This window comes from Salvelinus alpinus, chromosome 3 (assembly GCF_045679555.1).
Source record: "Salvelinus alpinus chromosome 3, SLU_Salpinus.1, whole genome shotgun sequence".
NCBI classification, from domain to species: domain Eukaryota; kingdom Metazoa; phylum Chordata; class Actinopteri; order Salmoniformes; family Salmonidae; genus Salvelinus; species Salvelinus alpinus.
The window spans coordinates 63,980,052-64,007,703 of NC_092088.1; the positions used below are offsets into that span (position 1 = coordinate 63,980,052).

The window sequence follows — 27,652 nt, forward strand, 5'->3', positions numbered from 1 at the left end:
GACAGACATTTTCTATAATGAAGGAACAAATGCAAATAATCTTATTACGAGATCAAATAATTGTTTTAGTTGATCATTCTGGTTTATGCATTTTATTTTCTTGTTTCCCAAGATAAGCAACATTTTTCAGATTTGAATGCATTTCAACTCTAGTGAAGCTATTGAGTATTACATTTACATTTACATTTAAGTCATTTAGCAGACGCTCTTATCCAGAGCGACTTACAAATTGGTGCATTCACCTTATGATATCCAGTGGAACAACCACTTTACAATAGTGCATCTAACTCTTTTAAGGGGGGGGGGGGGGGTTAGAAGGATTACTTTATCCTATCCTAGGTATTCCTTAAAGAGGTGGGGTTTCAGGTGTCTCCGGAAGGTGGTGATTGACTCCGCTGACCTGGCGTCGTGAGGGAGTTTGTTCCACCATTGGGGTGCCAGAGCAGCGAACAGTTTTGACTGGGCTGAGCGGGAACTGTACTTCCTCAGAGGTAGGGAGGCGAGCAGGCCAGAGGTGGATGAACGCAGTGCCCTTGTTTGGGTGTAGGGCCTGATCAGAGCCTGAAGGTACGGAGGTGCCGTTCCCCTCACAGCTCCGTAGGCAAGCACCATGGTCTTGTAGCGGATGCGAGCTTCAACTGGAAGCCAGTGGAGAGAGCGGAGGAGCGGGGTGACGTGAGAGAACTTGGGAAAGTTGAACACCAGACGGGCTGCGGCGTTCTGGATGAGTTGTAGGGGTTTAATGGCACAGGCAGGGAGCCCAGCCAACAGCGAGTTGCAGTAATCCAGACGGGAGATGACAAGTGCCTGGATTAGGACCTGCGCCGCTTCCTGCGTGAGGCAGGGTCGTACTCTGCGAATGTTGTAGAGCATGAACCTACAGGAACGGGTCACCGCCTTGATGTTAGTTGAGAACGACAGGGTGTTGTCCAGGATCACGCCAAGGTTCTTAGCACTCTGGGAGGAGGACACAATGGAGTTGTCAACCGTGATGGCGAGATCATGGAACGGGCAGTCCTTCCCCGGGAGGAAGAGCAGCTCCGTCTTGCCGAGGTTCAGCTTGAGGTGGTGATCCGTCATCCACACTGATATGTCTGCCAGACATGCAGAGATGCGATTCACCACCTGGTTATCAGAGGGGGGAAAGGAGAAGATTAATTGTGTGTCGTCTGCATAGCAATGATAGGAGAGACCATGTGAGGATATGACAGAGCCAAGTGACTTGGTGTATAGCGAGAATAGGAGAGGGCCTAGAACAGAGCCCTGGGGGACACCAGTGGTGAGAGCACGTGGTGCGGAGACAGATTCTCGCCACGCCACCTGGTAGGAGCGACCTGTCAGGTAGGACGCAATCCAAGCGTGGGCCGCGCCGGAGATGCCCAGCTCGGAGAGGGTGGAGAGGAGGATCTGATGGTTCACAGTATCAAAGGCAGCCGATAGGTCTAGAAGGATGAGAGCAGAGGAGAGAGAGTTAGCTTTAGCAGTGCGGAGCGCCTCCGTGACACAGAGAAGAGCAGTCTCAGTTGAATGACTAGTCTTGAAACCTGACTGATTTGGATCAAGAAGGTCATTCTGAGAGAGATAGCAGGAGAGCTGGCCAAGGACGGCACGTTCAAGAGTTTTGGAGAGAAAAGAAAGAAGGGATACTGGTCTGTAGTTGTTGACATCGGAGGGATCGAGTGTAGGTTTTTTCAGAAGGGGTGCAACTCTCGCTCTCTTGAAGACGGAAGGGACGTAGCCAGCGGTCAAGGATGAGTTGATGAGCGAGGTGAGGTAAGGGAGAAGGTCTCCGGAAATGGTCTGGAGAAGAGAGGAGGGGATAGGGTCAAGCGGGCAGGTTGTTGGGCGGCCGGCCGTCACAAGACGCGAGATTTCATCTGGAGAGAGAGGGGAGAAAGAGGTCAAAGCACAGGGTAGGGCAGTGTGAGCAGAACCAGCGGTGTCGTTTGACTTAGCAAACGAGGATCGGATGTCGTCGACCTTCTTTTCAAAATGGTTGACGAAGTCATCAGCAGAGAGGGAGGAGGGGGGAGGAGGGGGAGGAGGATTCAGGAGGGAGGAGAAGGTGGCAAAGAGCTTCCTAGGGTTAGAGGCAGATGCTTGGAATTTAGAGTGGTAGAAATTGGCTTTAGCAGCAGAGACAGAAGAGGAGAATGTAGAGAGGAGGGAGTGAAAGGATGCCAGGTCCGCAGGGAGGCGAGTTTTCCTCCATTTCCGCTCGGCTGCCCGGAGCCCTGTTCTGTGAGCTCGCAATGAGTCGTCGAGCCACGGAGCAGGAGGGGAGGACCGAGCCGGCCTGGAGGATAGGGGACATAGAGAGTCAAAGGATGCAGAAAGGGAGGAGAGGAGGGTTGAGGAGGCAGAATTATTTAAGTATTGTGTAGGGCAGTGCTTCCAGGGTTTCATAACTAGTCCTACATACAAGTAGTCACACAAGTTAATGAGAACAACCTCAGTGGCAGCTGGGAATCCTGAAAGAAAGGGATCTTTGGCATGTGGCACTTGACTAACTGCTGCTGAAACTGGGTCATAAGATTCTATTAAACTAAGTAAAAGTGTCAGGGTGAAGTGGTTTTCACTCCTTTGATATGTGTTTCTATACAGTACAGTACAGCAGGCAACATCATTGTATTTCTCCGTATTCCTCAGAAACACGCCAGAGACCTGTGTCTTTTTGTGATCAATAAAGTCCCTGGCTGTCAGAGGAGAACTTCCAAATGCAACATGATTTGAACAGTTCTCAGATATACTTTGACTCTGTGTTTGCCTTAAAGTTTATTGTCAGTGCTTTTTAACAGACCTGTCTTACCAGTGCTATGACACTCTTCTACAGTACCATAAATCCAGCTAATAACCTACCTATCGATTAGTAATTATTTGTTACTAACTTGTGGAAGTTGATTATTTTGTAATCAGTGTGTAATTGTAATTAATAAGTGGTGTCTTTAATCTGTTCTAATAATTACTTTAACTAGATAGTAGACCAGTGTTATTAATTAGCATTTATAAAATATGATATGCAACATTCCTGTAATGTTGCATATCAGATTACCAATCATCCATTTCATACAGTCATATTTGTTTGTGCCATTGTATATCTATGACACCTATTCATATTGCCTTCAACTATCTTCAACTTCTGCTGCACTCACGACCTGCTGTACTCATATTGAACCAATAAAAAAAAAATTACATTCATGTTAGAAGACAAGCCCAGCTTTTAAAACAACAGAGCATTTTGCTATTCAGATTGGCATAAAAGGGAACAAAGTTTTCAGACACGTCACGACTTCTACCGAAGTTGGTCCCTCTCCTTGTTCGGGCGGCGTTCGGCGGTCAAAGTCGCCGACCTTCTAGCCATCGCTGATCTTCTTTTCATTTTCCTTTGGTTTTGTCTTGTCTTGTATCACATCTGGTTTCAATCGCATTCATTACATGTTGTGTATTTAACCCTCTGTTCCCCCTCATTGTCCTTGTCGGTGATTGTTTGTTTGTAAGCATTGTGCAAGTTATGTTCTGGTGTGCGACGGGTTTTGTACCCACTTGTTTTATTTTGTATATTTTGGTTTTCTGAGTTTTTGAGCACTTATTAAACTGCTCCGTTTATACCAAGTTCAATCTCCTGCGCCTGACTTCCCTGCCACCAGCACGCATCCTTACAGAATCACGGACCCTTCTATGGAGTCAGCAGGAGCAGGTACCCCGGTTATAGAGGTGGAGGAGCGCGTCCGGGAGCACGCAGCAATGATTCACCATCTTGGCACCGCCATGGACCGTGTTGTCCGGACTATGGACCGCTGGGAGAGACAGGGAGTTCTTCCAGCGCCTCCACCAGCACAACCAGGGTCTTCTCTGAGCGCCCCTTTTCCACCTGGTTCCAGTGGGATTCATCTCTCCCTGCCCCAGGAGTATGACGGAGAGGCTGCAGGCTGCTGGGGGTTCCTGCTTCAACTGGAGCTATACCTGGCCACCGTCCACCCGGCTCCATCGGGCCGTGAGAGGGTGTCCGCCCTCGTCTCGTGCCTTACCCGGGAAAGCCCTGGAGTGGGCCAACGCCTTGTGTTGAGAGGGATATGCGGCGTTGGACCAGTTTGAGGAGTTCACCCACCGTTTCCGGGCAGACTTCGACCATCCGCCCGAGGGTAGAGCGGCGAGTGAGCGCCTCTTCCATCTGAGGCAGGGGATGAGGAGCGCCCAGGAGTTCGCCCTGGAGTTTCGGACCCTGGCTGCCGGCGCGGGATAGAGCAACAGGGCCCTGATCGACCATTATCGTTGCAGTCTGCGCGAGGACGTCCGTCGGGAGTTGGCCTGCAGAGACACCACCCTCACGTTCGACCAGCTGGTGGACCTGTCCATCCGGCTGGACAACCTGCTGGCTACCCGCGGACGTTCAGATCGGGGTCTGTTAGTTCCATTCCCACTCACCCCCTCTCCGATACCCATCGAGCTGGGAGGGGCGGTGTGCAGCTCGTGCACCATCTGTGGCCGCAGAGGTCACACTGCCGGTCGGTGCCGCGTTGGTTCCTCTAGGTATCGAGGCAGCAGGCACGGCGCTCTGGCGTCACCCCAGGTGAGCCGGCACCATTCTCACCCAGAGCCCTCTGTTGCACATATGTTTGTGTCTGTCACTTTTCCTGAGTTTTCCCCGCATTCCCAGCATAAGACGCTCATCGATTCAGGCGCGGCTGGGAATTTTATTGATAGAGCTTTAGCCCCGTTTAGGGATCCCCATCGTTCCCGTGGATGTGCCTTTCCCCGTTCACGCCTTACATAGTCGACCATTAGGGTCAGGGTTGATTAGGGAGGTCACCGCTCCTATGCAGGGGGGTCATACGGAGAGAATTTGTCTCTTCCTTATTGACTCTCCTGCGTTTCCCGTGGTGCTGGGCCTACCCTGGTTAGCTTGTCATAATCCCACTGTTTCTTGGCCACAGAGGGCTCTCACGGGGTGGTCGCGAGAGTGCTCGGATAGGTGTTTAGTGGTTTCCGTTGGTGCTACTACAGTGGAGAGTCCAGACCAGGTCTCCACCGTGCGCATTCCCCCTGAATATGCCGATTTGGCTCTTGCCTTCTCCAAAAAGAAGGCGACTCAATTACCACCTCATCGACGGGGCGATTGTGCGATAGATCTCCTGGTAGACGCTGCACTTCCCAGGAGTCACGTGTATCCCCTCTCACAGGCGGAGACGGAGGCTATGGGAACATATGTCTCCGAATCCCTGCGTCAGGCGTACATCCGGTCCTCCACTTCACCCGCCTCCTCGAGTTTCTTTTTTGTGAAGAAGGAGGGAGGTCTGCGCCCGTGTATTGACTACCGGGATCTGAATCAGATCACGGTGAGGTATAGTTACCCGCTACCGCTCATAGCCACAGCGATAGAGTCAATGCACGGGGCGCGCATCTTCACAAAACTAGATCGCAGGAGCGCTTACAACCTGGTGCGTATCCGAGAGGGAGACGAGTGGAAGACGGCTTTCAGTACCACCTCTGGGCACTATGAGTACCTCGTCATGCCGTACGGGTTGATGAATGCGCCATCAGTCTTCCAAGCCTTTGTAGACGAGATTTTAAGGGACCTGCACGGGCAGGGTGTAGTGGTGTATATTGATTAAATTTTGATATACTCCGCTACACGCGCCGAGCATGTGTCCCTGGTGCGCAGAGTGCTTGGTCGCCTGTTGGAGCATGACCTGTACGTCAAGGCTGAGAAATGCCTGTTCTTACAACAGTCCGTCTCCTTCCTAGGGTATCACATTTCCACCTCAGGGGTGGAGATGGAGAGTGACCGCATTGCAGCCGTGCGAAATTGGCCAACTCCCACCACGGTAAAGGAGGTGCAGCGGTTCTTAGGGTTTGCCAACTACTACCCGAGGTTTATCCGGGGTTTTGGTCAGGTAGTGGCTCCCATTACCTCACTGCTGAAGGGGGGCCCGGTGCGCTTGCAGTGGACAGCTGAGGCGGACAGGGCTTTTAGTCACCTGAGGGCTCTGTTTACCTCGGCTCCCGTGCTGGCCCATCCGGATCCCTCTTTGGCGCTCATAGTGGAGGTGGACGCGTCCGAGGCTGGGATAGGAGCTGTGCTCTCTCAGCGCTCGGGTACGCCACCAAAACTCCGCCCCTGTGCCTTCTTCTCGAAGAAGCTCAGCCCGGCGGAGCGAAACTATGACGTGGGGGACCGGGAGTTGTTGGCTGTCGTCAAGGCTTTGAAGGTGTGGAGACATTGGCTTGAGGGGGCTAGACACCCTTTTCTCATCTGGACTGACCACAGCAATCTGGAGTACATCCGGGCAGCGAGGAGACTGAACCCTCGCCAGGCAAGGTGGGCCATGTTTTTCACCCGTTTTGTGTTTACCCTTTCTTACAGACCAGGCTCCCAGAACGCGAAGGCAGACGCATTGTCCCGGCTGTATGACACAGAGGAGCGGCCTATGGATCCCAGTCCCATACTCCCTGCCTCCTGCCTGGTGGCGCCGGTAGTGTGGGAGCTGGACACGGACATTGAGCAGGCGTTACGTGCAGAGCCCGCTCCCGTCCAGTGTCCCGCTGGGCGTCTGTACGTCCCGTCTGCTGTCTGTGACCAGTTGATCTATTGGGCCCACACGTCACCCTCCTCTGGTCATCCTGGGATCGGTCGGACAGTTTGAGCGGGAGGTACTGGTGGCCTACCTTGGCTAAGGACGTGAGGGTTTATGTTTCCTACTGCTCGGTGTGCACCCAGTGTAAGGCTCCTAGGCACCTGCCCAGAGGTAAGCTACACCCCTTACCCGTTCCACAGCGGCATTGGTGGATGACGGTGAATTTTCTTACTGATCTTCCACTCTCACAAGGTAACACTGCGATCCTGGTCGTTGTGGAGCGTTTCTCTAAGTCCTGTCATCTCCTCCCTCTGCCCGGTCTCCCTATGGCCCTACAGACTGCGGAGGCCTTGTTTACACATGTCTTCTGGCACTACGGGGTGCCTGAGGATATAGTGTCTGATCGGGGTCCCCAGTTCACGTCTAGGGTCTGGAAGGCGTTCATGGAACGTCTGGGGGTCTCGATCAGCCTTACTTCAGGTTTTCACCCCGAGAGTAATGGGCAGGTAGAGAGAGTGAACTAGGATGTGGGTAGGTTTCTACGGTCCTATTGCCAGGACCGGCCGGGGGAGTGGGCGGAGTTCGTGCCCTGGGCCGAGATGGCACAGAACTCGCTTCGCCACTCATCCACTAACATCTCTCCCTTCCAGTGCGTACTGGAGTACCAGCCGGTTCTGGCACATTGGCATCAGGGTCAGACCGAGGTTCCTGCGGTGGACGACTGGTTCAGGTGCGTGGAGGAGACATGGGAAGCCGTCCGTGTCCACCTTCAGCAGGCCGTGACGCGCCAGAAGGTTAATGCAGATCGCCACTGCAGTGAGACCCCGGTATTTGCACCGGGGGACCGGGTCTGGCTCTCGACCCGAAACCTGCCCCTCCGCCTGCCCTGCCGGAAGCTGTGTCCGCGGTTTGTGGGGCCATTTAAAGTCCTGAGGAGAGTGAACGAGGTTTGTTATAGGTTACAGCTTCCACCCGATTACCGTATTAACCTCTCGTTCCATGTGTCTCTCCTCAAGCCAGTGGTGGTTGGCCCGCTCCAGGAGTCTGAGGTGCGGGAGGTTCCTCCGCCCCCTCTGGACATCGGGGAGCGAGGGGCCTTCAGTATCTTGTGGAGTGGGAGGGGTACGGTCCGGAGGAGAGGTGCTGGGTTCCGGTCGAGGACGTGTTGGACCCATCTATGCTGCAGGAGTTCCACCGTCTTCGTCCGGATCGCCCTGTGCCTCGCCCTCCGGGTCGTCCCCGAGGCCGGTGTCGACGCGCCGCTGGAGCCGCGCGTCAGGGGGGGGGTACTGTCACGACTTCCGCCGAAGTTGGTCCCTCTCCTTGTTCGTGCGGGGTTCGGTGGTCGAGGTCGCCGACCTTCTAGCCATCGCTGATCTTCTTTTCATTTTCCTTTGGTTTTGTCTTGTCTTGTATCACACCTGGTTTCAATTCATTACATGTTGTGTATTTAAACTCTGTTCCCCCTCATTGTCCTTGTCGGTGATTGTTTGTTTGTAAGCGTTGTGCAAGTTATGTTCTGGTGTGTGAATTTCTAACCCTTCAGTGTAGTTTATTGTTGGACGTCTCTGTGCTTTGCACAGGTAAAATAGTGTGTTATAGTGTTTTCATATAGGCCTACACAGTCATTCTATTTTCTCATATGTTCTCTGTCTGTGTAGAATACAGATTATTTCAGGAGTTTTAAATTGTCCCACCCTACAGTAGCTCTACACCGTAACAAATTGCTGTGCATTTACAGCCACAATTTTACAGTTAGCTACTAGAATTCTATAGTACTGTAAAGAGCAATGCACTATGGGGGCTCAATGGCATTCCACTACACTACTGTAAAATTAACATTTTGCAGGAAAGTACTTTATTACCAGGTTTACTTTAATTTTACTGCAGTATGTTGTAAATTATGGTGCATTGTGTGAACTTGTTGTGGGTTTGGAAAGAATCTCTGGCTCATTAACATATTTCGATCTGTGCCTTGTATTTGCTGCACCCGTGAGTGAGAATGCAGTACGCCACAGACTACAGTACCATACTGTATTTTAGGAATCTAAAACCCTTGTCCTGTAAATATACAGTTACTTGCTGGCAACTCTTCTGTCAGTAATTTACTGTAATTCAGTACCACTCCGGAGAAACAGTACCAAACCGTATTTTTTAAGCGCTAAAAACATTTTGAACTGTAGTGGGTGCATGTTATAGTTGTTTCTAGCTCATTAACATATTTTATGATGTGTCTTGTAAGAGGCTATTTTTAAAGTGTAAGAGGCTATTTTTAAAGCTTAAAGTGCAAATAATATAAAACACCAAATATAATTTGATATGCCTTAATAATATCATTGCATATTCCCTGTTAGCAATTGGAGAATTGTTTTTCAAGTTTTTCAAGTTACCGTGAATATCTCAGTAATGTATTGGCACTATCCAGAGATATATATTTTTTATATATTTTTCTCCCCAATTTTGTGATATCCAATTACGATCTTGTCTCATAACTGCAACTCCCCAATCATGCGTCCTCTGAAACATGACCCGCCAAACCGCGCTCCTTAACACCCGCCTGCTTAACCCAGAAGCCAGCCACACCAATGTGTTAGCGGTAACACTATTCAACTGACGACCGAAGTCAGCCTGCAGGCACCCAGCCCGCCACAAGGAGTCGTAAGAGAGCGATGAGCCAAGTAAAGCCCCCCCGGCCAAACCCTCCCCTAACCCGGAATATTGTGCGCCGCTCTATGGGACTCCTGGTCACGACACAGCCTGAGATCGAACCCGGGTCTGTAGTGATGCCTCAAGCACTGCGATGCAGTGCCTTAGACCGCTACGCCACTCAGGATTATTTTGAAGACCAATGTATCTTTAAAAAACTCTGGCAATTTGCGAATGTTTAGACCGACACCATTAGGTTACCTCCCTTTAGGGTAGCTATGGGTTTCAAGAATACATTTGCTCAAGTGCCTCTTTCACCTTGGAACCAAATTAGGTTATCTATACAACATATTCTTAGGTCATCATAGCCTGTCATGTCGTACGCTCTGGGAATCAAGAAGTGTTTATTAAGAAATGGACAAGAGGGCTGATGTGATGAGGGAGTGCACCACACCACTGATCAAGCATCAGGGAGAATTCCCACATCAAAGCACCCCCAGTCTTTGAATGTGTGCCAGAGCCCAAGGTAATCAACATAAGACGGTAATGCTGGCTGAAGTAATTACCGGCTTTCTGAAGAACAGTTTGTAGTGGCGACCTTCAGCAATCAGGACACTTTGGAACGGTGACTGGTCCTTCAGAGTGGGAGGTAGTGTAGTTTGTCTGATGAAGATAGGATCTCTTAGTCATTCACAAATTCAATATAGCACACTACTAAATGTCCAACTGCTTTGTCAACCACACTGTGAGGAGGTTTAGCTCACATTTCTGATGATCATATCTTCATAAACCAGAATCCTACCTGGTGTGTTTGCATTGTTGCGTAATGATTGATTAACATCACAGTTAGTCACACACTAATACATACATTCCAAGTTAGGATGCAACCCCTGTATGTCATTGAAGACCACAAATACGGTTCACACATCATTCAAATTTGTAGTATCTTATTTATAATGTAAACCAAAACCAGCAATATGATTCAGCCATAGCTTCATGGTGTAAATCCCAGTGGGTGGATGCAGTCTGATAGGCTGGCTGGCATGCAACAGGGACATCTCCCTCCCAACCTCCCAAATGCTTGAGGGAGGAAGTCAATGAAAACATGCTGATGAGATTGAATTTATCAACAGGCAGCTGTGGGCTAGAAATGATTCTTGTATACCCCACATGCTTCACTTGATATCTCCATCATACCCACTGTACTATTTGTAATTATTGCTTTCACTTTCTCCTTTCAGACCTACAATAATATTTGACCTGATTTTTTTGTTCATTTTTTTTCCTCAGGAAGAAGAGTTGAGGAAAAGTGGAGAGGCCAAGTATGCCCATTTGAGTAACGATCTCCATGTTTTAATTGAAGTCTTCGCTCCACCTGGAGAGGCCTATTCCCGCATGAGCCATGCCTTGGAGGAGATTAAGAAATTCCTAGTTCCAGTAAGTTCGTTTAAACCATTTCATTTACTCAAATTCCTCCAGGGTAATTGTGAGTTGTACATTCAGATGGGTCTATGCACTTCTGCTCTTGTGGATTCCTCTACTGGGGCTTTTTTTGCACTCTCAGATGTAATTGAAAGTTTACAGGGTTAAGCAAGTGAGGAAAACAGCTCCAAACAGACTGAGGTTGGATGTTGGACATTGACACGTTTTGGCACAACCCCAAATTAAATATCTCAATAATGAAAATTAAGTAGTTTTTTCACATAACTTGCTATATTTTCTGGCAGGTTGCTATAGTATTTTTTTTAAATATTACAACGCAAATAAAGCTTTTCCTTTGCTCTGCCCCCCTCCCCACTTCCCTCCACCCATTCCCATCTAGCTAACAAGTTAGTTAATTTATTCCACAATTAACAAGTTCAGTATGGAGCCACTTGCAAGGCTCTGCCGACTTTGAGCCTACAGCAGTTAACGGTAATTAATGTGCGTACTGTGTAGGCATGCTCAGCTGAGGCTGTAAATATTAATACATATTTGCAGTGTCTGCCAATCCCTCTGGTAGAAGGGCTGGATGAGAGTTTCCTCATGGCATTTCTTGTGCTTCCCCCCTCCTTTCCTTAGGGTTTACATCACAGAATCTTAGCTTTGTTGGAGGGCCAGAGGTCTGCTTCAGCTTCGGCAGCTGCACTGATCAGGTCATTGTACCCCCCAGCTCAGTCCAGACAATATATATTTAATATCTCTACTTTGTTCATAGTGGCCACCAGACTAGAATGTCAAGTAGAAGGACACCTGTGTGTACCCCTCAAGTATTATTGCGTTGGTAAGGTTTGAATGTACTTCTACTTTTGGGATTTGTTTTTTGCCCGCCATGCCGTTTGTCTCATTTCATGGAGACTCATTTCCAGAGCCTGATGATAAACTCACCTAAATGCAACTGAGTTGGAGGAGGAGGCTTTTGTTTGAGGTATTTATCTTTCTTTCAAATTAAGTATGGAGGAGGACCAAAGTAGCCAATCCAAAGCTTGGCATTTTCCTTGGCATGCCCACTCACTACAGCCTACCAAAGCATGAGATCCTGTTAGTCTCTATATTCATCTGTCAGTTTAGAATCAATGGACTTCTTCCAAAACTCACCTTGCAAGCAAACAAAATGCCATGGTAGTCAGACAATGTGTAATCTGGTTCAGAGGGTTTTCCCTAAAAGGGGCAGGCAACATTTGTGAAAAGACAATTCATTAGGTACAGTGCATTCGGAAAGTATTCAGACCCCTTGAGTTTTTCCACATTTTGTCATGTTACAGCCTTCCTCATCAATCTCCACACAGTACCCCATAATGACAAAGCAAAAACAAGTTTTGAGAAATGTTTCCAAATGTATAAAAAAACAAAACAGAAATACCTGATTTACATAAGTATTATGGCCCTTATGAGACTCGTTATGAGACTCGATATTGAGCTCAGGCACATCCTGTTTCCATTGGTCATCCTTGAGATGTTTCTACAACTTGATTGGAGTCCACCTGTTGGTAAATTCAATTGATTGGACATGATTTGGAAAGGCACATACCTGTCTATATAAGGTCCCACAGTTGACAATGCATGTCAAAGCAAAAACCAAGCCATGAGGTCGAAGGAATTGACAGGATTGTGTCGAGGACCCGGGTTCCTCTGTGGAGATGGAAGAAACTTCCAGAAGGACAACCATCTCTGCAGCCCTCCGCCAATCAAGCCGTTATGGTAGAGTGGCTAGACAGAAGCCCCTCCTCAGGAAAAGGCACATGACAGCCCGCTTGGAGTTTGCCAAAAGGCACCTAAAGACTCTTAAACCATGAGAAACAAGATTCTCTAGTCTGATGAAACTAAGATGAAGACTTTGGCCTGAATGCCAAGCGTCACGCCTGGAGGAAACCTTGCACCATCCCTACGGTGACGCATGGTGGTGGCAACATCATGCTGTGGGGATGTTTTTCAGCGGCAGGGACTGGGAGACTAGTCAGGATCGAGGCAAAGATGAATGGAGCAATATATAGAGAGATCCTTGATGAAAACCTGCTCCAGAGCGCTCGGGACCTCAGACTGGGGCGAAGGTTCACCTTCCAACAGGCCAATGACCCTAAGTAGACACCCAAAACAATGCAGCAGTGGCTTCGGGACAAGTCTCTGAATGTTCTTGAGTGGCCCAGCTAGAGCCCAGACTTGAACCCGATGAAACGTCTCTGGAGAGACCTGAAAAAAGCTGTGCAGCAACGCTCCCCATCAAACCTGACAGAGCTTGAGAGGATCTGCAGAGAAGAATGGGAGAATGGGAGAATAAAAAATGTAATTCATTTTAGAATAAGGCTGTAACTTAACAAAATGTGGAAGAGGTCAAGGGGTCTGAATACTTTCCGAATACACTGTATTTTTTATTTATTTTATTTTATTTCACCTTTATTTAACCAGGTAAGCTAGTTGAAAACAAGTTCTCATTTACAACTGTGACCTGTGTAAGATAAAGCAAAGCAGTGCGACAAAAACAACAACACAGAGTTACACATGGAATAAACAAGCGTACAGTCAATAACACAATAGAAGAAAAAAAAGTCTATATACAGTGTGTGCAAATGGCGTGAGGAGGTAAGGCAATAAATAGGCCATAGTAGCGAAATAAGCTGGGCTAGCTGTCTAGCCCAGCTTATTTGTACGGGTCCAGGTTTTGCAGCTCTTTCAGAACATCTGCTATCTGGATTTGGGTGAAGGAGAAGCTGGGGAGGCTTGGGCAAGTAGCTGCGGGGGGTGCGGAGCTGTTGGCCGGGTTGTGGTAGCCAGGAGGAAAGCATGGCCAGCCGTAGAGAAATGCTAATTGAAATTCTCGATTATCTTGGATTTATTGGTGGTTACCTAGCCTCAGTTTATTGGTGGTTACCTGTTACCTAGCCTCAGTGCAGTGGGCAGCTGGGAGGAGGTGCTCTTATTGTCCATTGACTTTATAGTGTCCCAAAACTGTTTGGAGTTAGAGCTACAGGATGCAAATTTCTGAAAAATCTAGCCTTTGCTTTCCTGACTGACTCCGTGTATTGGTTCCTGACTTCCCTGAAAAGTTGCATATTGCGGGGACTATTCGATGCTAGTGCAGTCCGCCACAGGATGTTTTTCTGCTGGTCGAGGGCAGTCAAATCTGGAGTGAACCAAGGGCTATATCTGTTCTTAGTTCTAAATGTTTTGAAAGGGGTATGCTTATTTAAGATGGTAAGGAAATTACTTTTAAAGAACGACCAGGCATCCTCGACTGACGGGATGAGATCTATATCCTTACAGGATACCCGGGCCAGGTCGATTAGAAAGGCCTGCTCGCAGAAGGGTTTTAGGGAGCGTTTGACAGTGATGAGGGGTGGTCGTTTGACCGCGGACCCATAGCGGATGCAGGCAATGAGGCAGATGATGATTGAAAACAGAAGAGATGTATTTGGAGGGCAAGTTGGTTAGGATGATATCTATGAGAGTGCCCATTGTTTACGGATTTAGGGTTGTACATGGTGGGTTCCTTGATAAATTGTGGGAGATTGAGGGTATCTAGCTTAGATTGTAGGACTGCCGGGGTGTTAAGCATATCCCAGTTTAGGTCACCTAACAGAACGAATTCTGAAGATAGATGGGGGCAATCAATTCACATATGGTATCCAGGGCACAGCTGGGAGCTGATGGGGGTCTATAACAGGCGGCAACAGTGAGAGACTTATTTCTGGAGAGATTCATTTTTAGAATTAGAAGCTCGAACTGTTTGGGCATAGACCTGGAAAGTATGACAGAACATTGCAGGCTATCTCTGCAGTAGATTGCAACTCCTCCTCCTTTGGTAGTTCTATCTGGACGGAAAATGTTGTAGTTGGGGATGGAAAGCTCAGAATTTTTGGTGGCCTTCCTTAGCCAGGATTCAGACACGGCAAGAACATCAGGGTTGGCGGAGTGTGCTAAAGCAGTGAGTAAAACAAACTTAGGAAGGAGGCTTCTGATGTTAACATGCATGAAACCAAGGCTTTTTCGGTTACAGAAGTCAACAAATGAGAGTGCCAGGGGACACGCAGGGCCTGGTTTAACCTACACATCACCCGAGGAATAGAGGAGGAGTAGGATGAGGGTACGACTAAAGGCTATCAAAACTGGTCGTCTAGTGCGTTGGGGACAGAGAATAAAAGGAGCAGATTTCTGGGCGTGGTAGAATAGATTCAGGGCATAATGTACAGACAGGGGTATGGTGGGGTGCGGGTACAGTGGAGGTAAACCCAGGCACCGAGTGATGATAAGAGAGGTTGCATCTCTGGACGGGCTAGTTATGCTGGATGAGGTCACCACATGTGTGGGAGGTGGGACAAAGGAGGTATCTGAGGCATGTTGAGTGGGACTAGGGGCTCCACAGTAAACTAAGACAATAATAATGTGTTGATTGGGAGAGCTAGCTAAGGCAACAATGGGTAAGACAACAACAGCTAATCATCTATGACAACAACAACAGGTAAAATGGCGATGAATGGGCAGAGAGGGTCGGTTAACTACACACAGGGCTTGAGTTGGGGCCGACAGATAAACAAAAAATAAAATGGAGTACCGTGATTAATGAACAGTCCAGCAGGCATCAGCTATGTAGCCAAGTGATCATAGGGTCCAGTGAACAGCAATAGATGGAACAGGGAAGCCGCGGGGTAGTCGTTACTATGCTAGCACGCGGGAGACACGGCGTTTATGATGGGCTCAAATTGTATGTGAGGAGTTGGGACTTGGATCACGTACTGTCACTTGGTACCAGAAGAGTAGTGATTCATGCAGCACAATGTGTAGACACATTAGACACGCTCTCACTTGCTAACGCAGACCCATTGAGGGTGCTGTACGCCACAACCCACAAATCCCCCAATGTACTGTAAGAACGCTCTAGTTATGTATTTCACTGCAATTCAAACAATTCACATGAAACAATTCATGTGAAATCTTCTGAAAATTGTTTTGATGATATTGTATATCAGGTATTTTGGTAATCTTATTATAATGGCACATTTAACCTCTCTTTCTTTCTGCCAGTGTTTCATTATCTTCTCTGGAAATAGTTCACAACCGAAGCTCAATCACTGTGTTTTGTCTCCAAGTTGTTGCCTCCTGGTTCAGTTACAAGCATTTTACTACTCAGTTTTCATTCAGAGGCTAATTAGCCTAGCCTGGCCACCCAACGGCCTCCATAATGATCTCATCAGGCTAGCCATTACATCTATTCATCTCGGAATGCATTTATTTTGCAATCCAATTTGAGCCCATCAAGTTTTGACTATGGGGAAACTTGGTGCAATCAAGTGATTTCATTTGAAGCAATTCAAGGCATTGCTTCCTTTTCACAGATCAAATTATTTAGGAACAGGCTTGATTGCATTTACTTCACGTCTGGATGTCCTCAAGTCACTAGTCAATATGTTTTGGACATTATACACAAAACGCATCACTGATGAAACGGGAAAGGCATGAATGAGTGAATATTGTTGACATCATTAGGGTGATGTTAGCCTTTCATACAGACGCATGACGTCTGTACTGTTCACAATCAAGTGACCAAAACAAGTTATATGTCTTAACTTTTACTGAAGTATGACAATTATGTACTTTTTACATCACAGGCATTACACCTGGGAGGAAAACACTTCAATATGCTCAACTTACCCCATTGCCATTGGCTCAACTCAAACATTTTTTATTTTTTTATTTTAATTTACCCCCTTTTCTTCATGGTATCCAATCGCTAGTAATTACTATCTTGTCTCATCGCTACAACTCCCGTACGGGCTCGGGAGAGACGAAGGTCGAAAGCCATGCATCCTCCGAAGCACAACCCAACCAAGCCGCACTGCTTCTTAACACAGCGCGCCTCCAACCCGGAAGCCAGCCGCACCAATGTGTCGGAGGAAACACCGTGCACCTGACCCCCTTGGTTAGCGCGCACTGCACCCAGCCCGCCACAGGAGTCACTGGAGCGCAATGAGACAAGGATATCCCTACCGGCCAAACCCTCGTCCTAACCCGGACGACGCTAGGCCAATTGTATGTCACCCCACAGACCTCCCGGTCGCGGCCGGCTGCGACAGAGCCTGGGCGCGAACCCAGAGACTCTGGTGGCGCAGCGATGCAGTGCCCTAGACCACTGCGCCACCCGGGAGGCCCTCAACTCAAACATTTTGACTATATTAACCCACACAGCTACAAGGATGCACTTTCATGCTAGGTTTATGACTTCATATTGAAGCTTATAGAGACCCCAACTGATGTATAGAACAATCTTAAAATTATCTATTTTGGTTTAGATACAAGCATCATGAAACCTCTAACACAATAAATTAATTTGTTGGACCTAATTTACCACTTTTTCCATGTGGTGTCTTCCTTCACAAACTCCATGAAATTATGATCTCTTCCTAAATATTTGGTACATTTATTAATTGTGTGTATGGTTTCCTAGGAACAACCTATCCCACTCTCCCCTACAGCTATTTGTAGACTTTAGTTGTTTGTTTTTCTCAAAGCCTCTGTCAACACCCAACTTTCACAAGCCCAATCAGATTTGTTGCACTTTGGTTAAGCTACACACTTCCAATTACGAGAGATGCTAGACGTTCCTTCACACCAAGACGTTTCTTAAGGCCATTTGTTTATATATACTATGAATCAACGGGCGTGCTTGTGAGCAATGCCTTTAAACAGGTTAACAATCACAAGGCCGTAGGGCCAGACGGATTACCAGGACGCGTACTCAGAGCATGCGCCGATAAGCTGGCAAGAGGCTTCACTGACATTTTCAACCTCTCCCTGACCCAGTCTGTAATGCCTATATGTTTCAAGCAGACCACCAAAGTCCCTGTGCCAAGGTAACCTGTCTAAATGACTATCCTCCTGTAGCACTCACATCTGTAGCCGTGAAATACTTTGAAAGGCCAGTCATGGCTCAGGTCCCTCAGTCGAGCAGTTAAGCCTACTAGAAAGTGTGTGCCCTCAGGCCTGGAGGGAAGCAAAAGTAATTCCGCTACCTAAGAATAGTAAAGCCCCCTTTACTGGCTGAACTAGCTGACAAATCAGCCTGTTACCAGCCCTTAGGAAACTTTTGGAGAAAGTTGTGTTTGTCCAGATACAATGCTATTTTACTAGTAAACAAACAGACTTCAGGATTCGGGGAAAGGACCAACTTCACCGAAGGGGTAGGTCCCATGTGGATAGCCATTCCCTCTGTCCAATGCGATAGAGAGGAGCTGGAGTCCGACGGCGATCCACTTGTCGAAGATACCTGGAGTTGATCTTAAGGAGTGCTGCCCGAGCACTTCTCCAGGTACGCCGACAGCAGTGGACGAACATCTGGGCCAAGGGTATGTTGACTTCCTGCTCTTGTTCTGGGAAGAGCGGAGGCTGATACCCCATGGAGCACTCGAAAGGGGAGAGTCCCGTGGCCGAACAGGGTTCCGGGCATACTCCACCCAGACCAGTTGTCGGCTCCAGGTAGTGGGGTTGGTCGAGACGAGGCATCTTAAGGTTGTTTCCAGGTCGTGGTTTGCTCGCTGCGACTGGCCGTTGGATTGGGGATGGAATCTGGAGGACAGGCTGGCTGAGGACCCAATAAGGATGCAGAACGCCTTCCAAAACCCGAGACGAGAACTGAGGACTCGGGTCGGAAGCCATGTCCACCGGGAGTCCATGGATCCGGAAGACGTGCTGCACCATGAGCTGGGCTGTCTCTTTGGCAGACGGTAGTTTGGGGAGAGGGATTAAATGAGCAGCGTTGGAAAACCGATCCACTACCGTCAGAATGACGGTGTTGCCGTCAGACGGAGGGAGCCCAGTGACAAAGTCCAGGGAAATAAGGGACCAGGGACGATGAGGGACAGGTAGTGGCTGAAGGAGGCCGGACGGGGCTTTCCACGGAGTCTTATTCTGAGCACAAAATTGCATGCGGCGACGAAGGCCACCAGAAACGTTGTCGGAGGAAGGCCAGGGTTCGACGGGAACCAGAATGACAGGTAAGCCTGGAAGAATGAGCCCATTCCAAGACCCGGGACCAGACTAAATTAGGGACGAACAACCGGTTAGCCGGGCCCCCTCCAGGGGCAGGCTGGGAATGTTGTGCCTTGCGGACAAGGGTCTCAATACCCCAGCCCACAGAAGCCGCAAGGCATGAGGTAGGGAGGATGGTCTCGGAGTCAGAGGGTATGGCAGCGGAAATGTATAGGCGAGAGAGGGTGTCAGGTTTAACATTCTTGGAACCTAGGTGGTAGAAAATGGTAAAGTTGAATCTGGTGAATAACAGAGCCCACCGGGCCTGCCTGGAGTTAAGGTGCTTGGCTATGCGGAGATATTCCAAATTCTTATTCAATCACTGGGACAGGATAGCCCCCACTCCAACGTCAGAAGCATCAACAGGGGGGATCACGTGACCCCTGAACGAGATGGCCGCATGAACTAGGAGCTCCGCACAAGTAGTTTCCAATTCCTAATCTTACCTCCACTTCAAGTTTAAACTCATTTAGCTTTAGTCAAAAAGTCATGGCGGCTACAAAAGGCGACACTACAGGTGACATTTTTACCCGGACTCGAGCACTAGCGACGGAAAAAGCCTCCAAGAAGCAGCTAGCTTCAGAAAAAGCTAGCGCCATTAGCCAGGAGCAAGAGGACCCGTTCCCCCCCGAGGCCCAACGAAGGCCAACCTCGCACTCTGTCGAAGACATCTTTTCTGAGCTGAGATCCCAACGTACAGAACTCAACACTAAACTAGATGCCATTAACGCTCAGCTCAGTGCGATAGGGGGCAAGGTGACAATCCTGGAAAATGCTTTGCCTGACATAAACAACAAGATAACCATAAACGCGGGGCGCCTGGACGAGGCAGAGAGGCGAATCCTATCCACGGAAAACTTATTGACAGACGCCATGGAAACAATAGCATATGCTAAAAAAAAAAATAGAGCAGCTGGAAGAGAAAACAGAGGACCTGGAAAACAGGGGGCGAAGGAATAATTGTGTTCTATTAAATCTGGGCGAAAAAGAAGAGGGAAACATGCCACTGATCCGCTACCTGCAAGACAAACTTCCCGAGTGGCTCCACCTGTCCACCGACAGACCCATAGAACTCGAGAGAGCTCACCGAGCACTGAGGCCCCCACCAGCAGCCAGACAACCACCGCGCCCAATCACCATACGTTTCTTGAGATTCACCGACAAGGAACGAGTCCTACAGGCGGCGAAAACCAACACCATTACAGTGGGAAACGCCAAACTCATCTTGCTCCAGGACCTGTCAGCTGGAATACGCCGAAAGCGCCGAGAGTTTGACGAGGTGAAGAAATGCTCCATTGACCGAGGCATCTTTAGGGGATTCAAATACCCAAACGAGCTCAGGATTCTTTACCAAGGAGCCCTGCGACACTTCAAAACTCCCGAAGAGGCAAAACGTTTTTTGAAAGACAACCCCGGTCAATGAGAAATGGACCAATGACTAAATGCGATTACTATTATTACTAAAGGAGGTAAGACAACATATAGCCGATATCCAAAGACCCACCCGCCCTGCTAAATGTCATTATAGCCGTCTAATCTATATTTATGTTCCTTTAGCTGAGAGGGATAGGCTCCATATTATAACCTAGGCCTACTATATGTAGGCTGGGCTATTGATTTTATTTTCTCCCATTTTTAATGTGGTCTGGACGGGGGCTACGTTGTCATTTACCCAATGCGGGGCGGAGAGGATGAGGCATTTCTTTGGTGGGGAGGGGGAGACGTTGTGCGTTGCTAACTGTTCCCGGTTTTTTTGTTGTTGTTGTGGGAACACAGAATTGTGACTGAGCGGGGAGGTAATAGATCCAACGGGATATGTCGAGTTGTTTGGGAACTCGGCTGGGGTGTTCAGAGACTGTTATTTTATGTAAACCATTTATTTTCCTTTTATGTAAACGCAGCTGTAACTACTATCCACCTTTACCCAGAGATGACTTGCACTAAAGCTCGATTACTGTTCGATGACGATGACTAGTACCTTAAATCTATTGACATGGAACTGCCATGGTCTAGGTCATGCAATAAAACGGAAAAAGATACTATGTGCTCTAAAAAAGGAAAAAGCAGACATCGCGCTATTGCAAGAGACACACCTCTGTGATGCTGAACATGCCAAACTCCGCAGAGCTTGGGTGGGACAGGTGTATTTCTCATCTTTCAAATCCAACAGTAGAGGCACAGCCATACTTATCCATAAGAATGTTCCATTCATAATTGACAAAAACATATCTGATCCGGAGGGGAGATTTATTTTGATAACTGGGTCACTGTATGGGCAACCAATTACTCTCTTAAACATATACGCCCCTAACACAGATACTCCTGCTTTTATGTCGAAAATGATAACCCTGTTCAATGAGCATTGTGTTTCCTTTGGAGTGTTGGCCGGAGATTTTAATTGTACCCTGAACCCAACCCTAGACAAATCATCTCAAGTCCCCACCACAAATCCTAGATCTGCAAAGATGTTGAACTCTCTTACTAAAGAGATGGGACTGATAGATATCTGGAGAGAGACTAATAGCTCATCTATGGACTATACATACTACTCTAATGTCCATAACACCTACTCCCGTATAGATTACATTTTTATCCCAAAGAGTTTCATAAATTCAGCCACGTGTAGAATCGGACCCATAGCGCTTTCGGATCACGCCTTTGTCCACCTCCGCTTTGACCTCTGCAAAAACATCCCGAGGTCAAAGAGCTGGAAATTCAACACCTCCATGCTATCAAACGAAGCATTCCATACATTGGTAACTACATGGATAGACAACTACACACAAGACAACAAAGATTCTCCTGTTTCTCCGGCCACAATGTGGGACGCTGCTAAAGCCACACTAAGAGGTCATCTAATTGCATATGCTTCCTCTAAGAAAAAAGCAATGGAAGCACACAGGCTAGATCTGGAGAGGGAGCTGGAACGCTGTGAAAAAGTACATAAACAATCCACAGACAGCACCTCCTGGAGTCAACTTAAAGCAGCCAAAGCCAAACTGAATTTGGACTATACTCGGGAGATTAAAAAAAAAGTTTTCTTTACTAAACAGAAATACCATGAGTATAGCAATAGGCCTAGTAGATTGCTTGCTTATCAATTAAAAAAAGAGCAGTCAGAGCGTACAATTATGGCTATCCGAACAGCAGAGGACGAGGTCACATATGACCCAAAAAAGATCAATTTAACTTTTCATGATTTTTACTGCAAACTATATACCTCTGAGAGAAAACACACGGAAGCAGAACTCCACTCCTTCCTAGAGGGAATCTCGCTACCTAAACTATCAGAGACTGACCAAGAAGATCTCAACTCCCCCTTCACTCCTGAGGAGATCCTGGAGGCAATTACCTCCATGCCACCTAACAAGTCCCCAGGCCCAGATGGATTCCCCAGAGAGTTCTACAAAGCTTTTTGGCCCCAGCTTAGCCCTATTTTCATGCCAATGCTGGAGGATTTTTGCAAAAACGGAGTTCTCCCAGACTCAATGCGCACAGCTCGCATTACAGTGTTGCTCAAAAAAGACAAGGACCCCCTATCCTGCTCCTCCTTCCGGCCCATAAGCTTGTTGGATTTCGACTACAAAATAATTACCAAATTGCTGGCCAAAAGACTAAACACTCTTCTTCCCAAAATAATAAAAGCGGACCAAACTGGATTTATTAGAGACAGATACTCTTCTGATAACATTCGCCGTCTTTTTGATATTATTGATCAAGTAAACGCACAGAAGACCCCTGTCCTGCTGGCTTCACTGGATGCTGAGAAGGCGTTCGACAGGATGGAGTGGAGCTTTTTGTTCTCAGTCTTAGAAAAGTTCAATATGGGCCCAAACTTTATTAAATGGATCAAATCACTATACTCTCATCCAAATGCCATGGTGACTACTAACGGACTGAACTCTGACAGATTCTCTTTGGGACGGGGCACAAGACAAGGGTGCTCGCTATCCCCCCTGCTCTACTTGTTGGGGGCGGAGCCTCTGGCAGAGTTGATAAGGAGCAATTCAAGTATTACAGGTGTTCCTGCAGGCGGCCTGCAGCACAAGATTTCGCTTTACGCGGATGATGTCTTGCTCTACATATCCAACCCTGAGAAATCCCTTCCTCCCATTTTAGACACAATTGCTCAGTATGGCACGTTTTCAGGTTATAAGATAAATTTTAACAAATCCACTGTCTGCCCTCTCAATATTACACTCACCAGTTCTATGAAGACACTATGCCCATTCCAATGGAAGACACAGGGGTTTCAATACCTTGGGATATTCATAACACCAGATCTGAATAGGCTTTTCAAGGAGAATTATCTTCCACTCCTGGATCGAATCAAAAACAACCTCCAAACCTGGATCTCCCTCCCAATTAGCTTAGTAGGAAGAATTAATGTAATCCGTATGAACATCCTCCCTAGACTGAACTATTTATTTCAGATGCTCCCATGCTATCTCCCAGCTTCCTTTTTCAAAACAATTAACCAAAGCATCACCAAATTTATATGGGGCAATAAAAAACCTAGGATCAAGCTCTCCACTCTATCGAAACCTGAATCTAAGGGCGGTCTTGCCCTTCCCTCCCTTCAACTGTACTACTGGTCTGCCCAAATCCGCAACATGCTAACATGGATCACAAACAGACAAGAGTCAACGTGGATCCAGATAGAAGCCCAATCCTGTGGTTCATTGCCACTAAGCTCAACTATATTCATTAATAACTTTAGTGAAGTGGGCAACATAGCCAAAACATTTGTGATTTACAGCACCCTACTAGCGTGGAGGGACTGTAAGAAATACCTGGGCATCTCCTCCCAAATATGCTCTCACTCGCCTATAGTAGGCAACCCAGACTTGCCAAAAGCCCTGAGGGATGCCAACTTTAATCTTTGGCATACTCTAGGAATCAGGACCTTTTCAGACCTATTTCATCAGAAGACTACTACACTGAAATCCTTTCAAGAGCTCTGCAGTGAATTCAATGTGCCAAGATCCCATTTTTTTAAATATCTTCAAATTAGACATGTCATCTCCTCATTTACTTCCAAGAGGAGGTTTAGAACTCAGTTGAACGAAGTTGAAACCCTTCTTGTCACAGCACAATCCATTAAAGGCAAAATATCCTATATCTATAGACTCCTTTCTGAGAAAGGAGGCTCCTCCTTTACTCCTTTGAAAATAATCTAGGAAAAGGACCTTGGTCTGACTATCAGTGATGAGTTATGGGCGGAGGTTTGCGACAGGGTATACTGCTCCTCTGCTAATGTAAAAATGAAAGAATCGAATTACAAATTTTTGTACAAATTTTATTACACTCCCTTGAGACTCCATAAAATGAAAACAGACATTTCTCCTAACTGTAAAAGATGTACCTCTGAAAGTGGAACCTATATGCATGTATTTTGGAGCTGTAGAGAGATTGCCAGATTTTGGCAATCTATACATACTGCTGCACAGAAAATACTAGATGTACAGTTTGATATGACCCCGTGTCTCTATCTTCTTAATGCCCAGCAGGACTTTGTTCTTGATCCTGACAGAGAAAATTTGCTCATGACCATTACATACTTTGCTAAGAAATGTATCCTTCTACTGTGGGCCTCTAGTACCTCTCCTACATTTAAAATGTGGATTGACCAGATTGTTGACTTTCTCCCTCTTGAAAAGCTCACTTATGACCTCCACAAGAGACAGCCCAAGTTTGATAGACTCTGGTCTCCACTACTCCACTATATCTCAAATTGGACAGAGTGAATGGGGGGATCGGGGAGGTGAGCAGATGCGTGTTGTGTAAGGTGCTGTAAAATCTAAAAACTAATCATTGGCTCGTCATCTCAGCTAAGGCTGGAAATAGCAAATAAGAACCTTGATAGTGCTGCTGCAAGTTCTACATTTTAAATGTTGTTATAATTATTATTTGTGTGTATGTGTGTATGTATGTATATGTAGGTATGTATATATGTATATATATAACATTTTTTTTATTTTTTATTATTATTATTATTATTATTTATTTTTTTTTTTAAGTCTGTCACATCTGTGAATGTGGAATGTGTTTGGTTGGTTGTTTGAAAACTTAATAAAACTTTAAATTGAAAAAAAAGAAGCATCAACATCAACCACAAACTATCAGGACAGGTCCGGATGGACGAGGATGGGTGCTGTAGGGAACTGATGCTTCAGGTCCACAAAGGCTCTGTCAACAGCTGGGGACCATGTGAACTGTACCTTGGGAGAGGTGAGTGCAGAGAGGGGGGCCGTCAGGGTGCTGTAGCCTCGAATAAACGGAGGTAGAAATTGGCAAACCCCAGGAAACGTTGTAGCTGCACCCTGGACGTAGGTTGGGGCCAATCCACTACTGCTTTCATCTTTTCAGGGTCCATCTGGACTAGAGGTCGACCGATTAATCGGAATGGCCGATTAATTAGGGCCGATTTCAAGTTTTCATAACAATCGGAAATCGGTATTTTTATATATATTTTTTTACACCTTTATTTAACTAGGCAAGTCAGTTAAGAACACATTCTTATTTTTAATGACGGCCTAGGAACGGTGGGTTAACTGCCTTGTTCAGGGGCAGAACGACAGATTTTTACCTTGTCAGCTCAGGGATTCAATCTTGCAACCTTACGGTTAACTAGTCCAACGCTCTAACCACCTGCCTCACGAGGAGCCCGCCTGTTAAGTGAATGCAGTAAGAAGCCAAGGTAAGTTGCTAGCTAGCATTAAACTTATCTTATAAAAAACAATCAATCAATCAATCATAATCACTAGTTATAACTACACATGGTTGATGATATTACTAGCTTATCTAGCGCGTCCTGCGTTGCATATAATCGATGCGGTGCGCATTCGCGAAAAAGGACTGTCGTTGCTCCAACGTGTACCTAACCATAAACATCAATGCCTTTCTTAAAATCAATACACAGAAGTATATATTTTTAAACCTGTATATTTAGCTAAAATAAATCCATGTTAGCAGGCAATATTAACCAGGTGAAATTGTGTCACTTCTCTTGCGTTCATTGCACGCAGAGTCAGGGTACATACAACAGTTTGGGCCGCCTGGCTCATTGTGAACTAATTTGCCAGAATTTTACGTAATTATGACATAACATTGAAAGTTGTGCAATCTAACAGGAATATTTAGACTGATGGATGCCACCCGTTAGATAAAATACGGAACGGTTCCGTATTTCACTGAAAGAATAAATGTTTTGTTTTCGAGATGATAGTTTCCGGATTCGACCATATTAATGACCTAAGGCTCGTATTTCTGTGTGTTATTATGTTATAATTAAGTCTATGATTTGATAGAGCAGTCTGACTGAGCGATGGTGGGCACCAGCAGGCTCGTAAGCATTCATTCAAACAGCACTTTCGTGCGTTTTGCCAGCAGCTCTGCTGTTTATGAATTCAAGCCTATCAACTCCCGAGATTAGGCTGGTGTAACCGATGTGAGATGGCTAGCTAGTTAGCGGGGTGCGCGCTAATAGCGTTTCAAACGTCACTCGCTCTGAGACTTGGAGTAGTTGTTCCCCTTGCTCTGCATGGGTAACGCTGCTTCGAGGGTGGCTGTTGTCGATGTGTTCCTGGTTCGAGCCCAGGTAGCGGCGAGGAGAGGGACGGAAGCTATACTGTTACACTGGCAATACTAAAGTGCCTATAAGAACATCCAATAGTCAAAGGTATATGAAATACAAATCGTATAGAGAGAAATAGTCCTATAATTCCTATAATAACTACAACCTAAAACTTCTTACCTGGGAATATTGAAGACTCGTGTTAAAAGGAACCACCAGCTTTCATATGTTCTCATGTTCTGAGCAAGGAACTTAAACATTAGCTTTCTTACATGGCACATATTGCACTTTTACTTTCTTCTCCAACACTTTGTTTTTGCATTATTTAAACCAAATTGAACATGTTTCATTATTTATTTGAGGCTAAATTGATTTTATTGATGTATTATATTAAGTTAAAATAAGTGTTCATTCAGTATTGTTGTAATTGTCATTATTACAAATAAATTTAAAAAATCGTCCGATTAATCAGTATCGGCTTTTTTGGTCCTCCAATAATCGGTATCGGTATCGGCGTTGAAAAATCATAATCGGTCGACCTCTAATCTGGACATTTCCTTCAGCAATGACATATCCCAGAAAGGAGATTGTAGAACGGTGGAACTCGCACTTCTCCACTTTAACAAATAACTGGTTCTCCAGGAGGCGCTGAAGGACTTGTCGAACATGGAGGATGTGTTCTTGAGCAGAATGGGAAAAAACAGGATGTCATCGAGGTAGACGAACACGAAACGATTTAACATGTTTACCAGTGCCTGGAAGACAGCGGTGAGTCCAAATTGCATGACAAGGTACTCATAATGTCCACTGGCAGTGTTGAAAGCTGTCTTCCACTCATCTCCTTCGTGTATCCGATCCAGGTGGTAGGCATTCCGAAGGTCCAGCTGCTACTCTCTGTTTATCATATATGCATACTCACTTTAACTATACATTCATGTACATACTACCTCAATTGGGCCGACCAACCAGTGCTCCTGACACAGTGGCTAACCGGGCTATCTGCATTGTGTCCCACCCACCACCCGCCAACCCCTCTTTTACGCTACTGCTACTCTCTGTTCATCATATATGCATAGTCACTTTAACCATATCTACATGTGCATACTACCTCAATCAGCCTGACTAACCGGTGTCTGTATGTAGCCTCGCTACTTTTACAGCCTCGCTACTGTATATAGCCTGTCTTTTTACTGTTGTTTTATTTCTTTACCCTACCTATTGTTCACCTAATACCTTTTTTGCACTATTGGTTAGAGCCTGTACGTAAGCATTGCACTGTAAGGTCTACACCTGTTGTATTCAGAGCACGTGACAAATCAACTTTGATTTGATTTGATTTGAGAAGCTGGTAGCCCCT

At 46.6% G+C, this 27,652-nt stretch overlaps 1 protein-coding gene across 3 annotated transcripts in view; it reads left to right on the top strand.

Moving 5' to 3' along the window:
• LOC139571113 (KH domain-containing, RNA-binding, signal transduction-associated protein 2-like) overlaps positions 1-27,652 on the top strand; it is a 139,428-nt gene that overhangs the window by 72,467 nt on the left and 39,309 nt on the right. For all 3 annotated transcript variants that reach the window (XR_011674237.1, XR_011674238.1, XM_071393674.1), the window contains exon 4: positions 10,512-10,658. Coding sequence is in view for 1 of the 3 variants with exons in the window: in XM_071393674.1 (XP_071249775.1) it covers positions 10,512-10,658 (147 nt within the window). In the remaining 2 variants the exon portion in view is untranslated. The remainder of the gene's footprint in view (positions 1-10,511; positions 10,659-27,652) is intronic.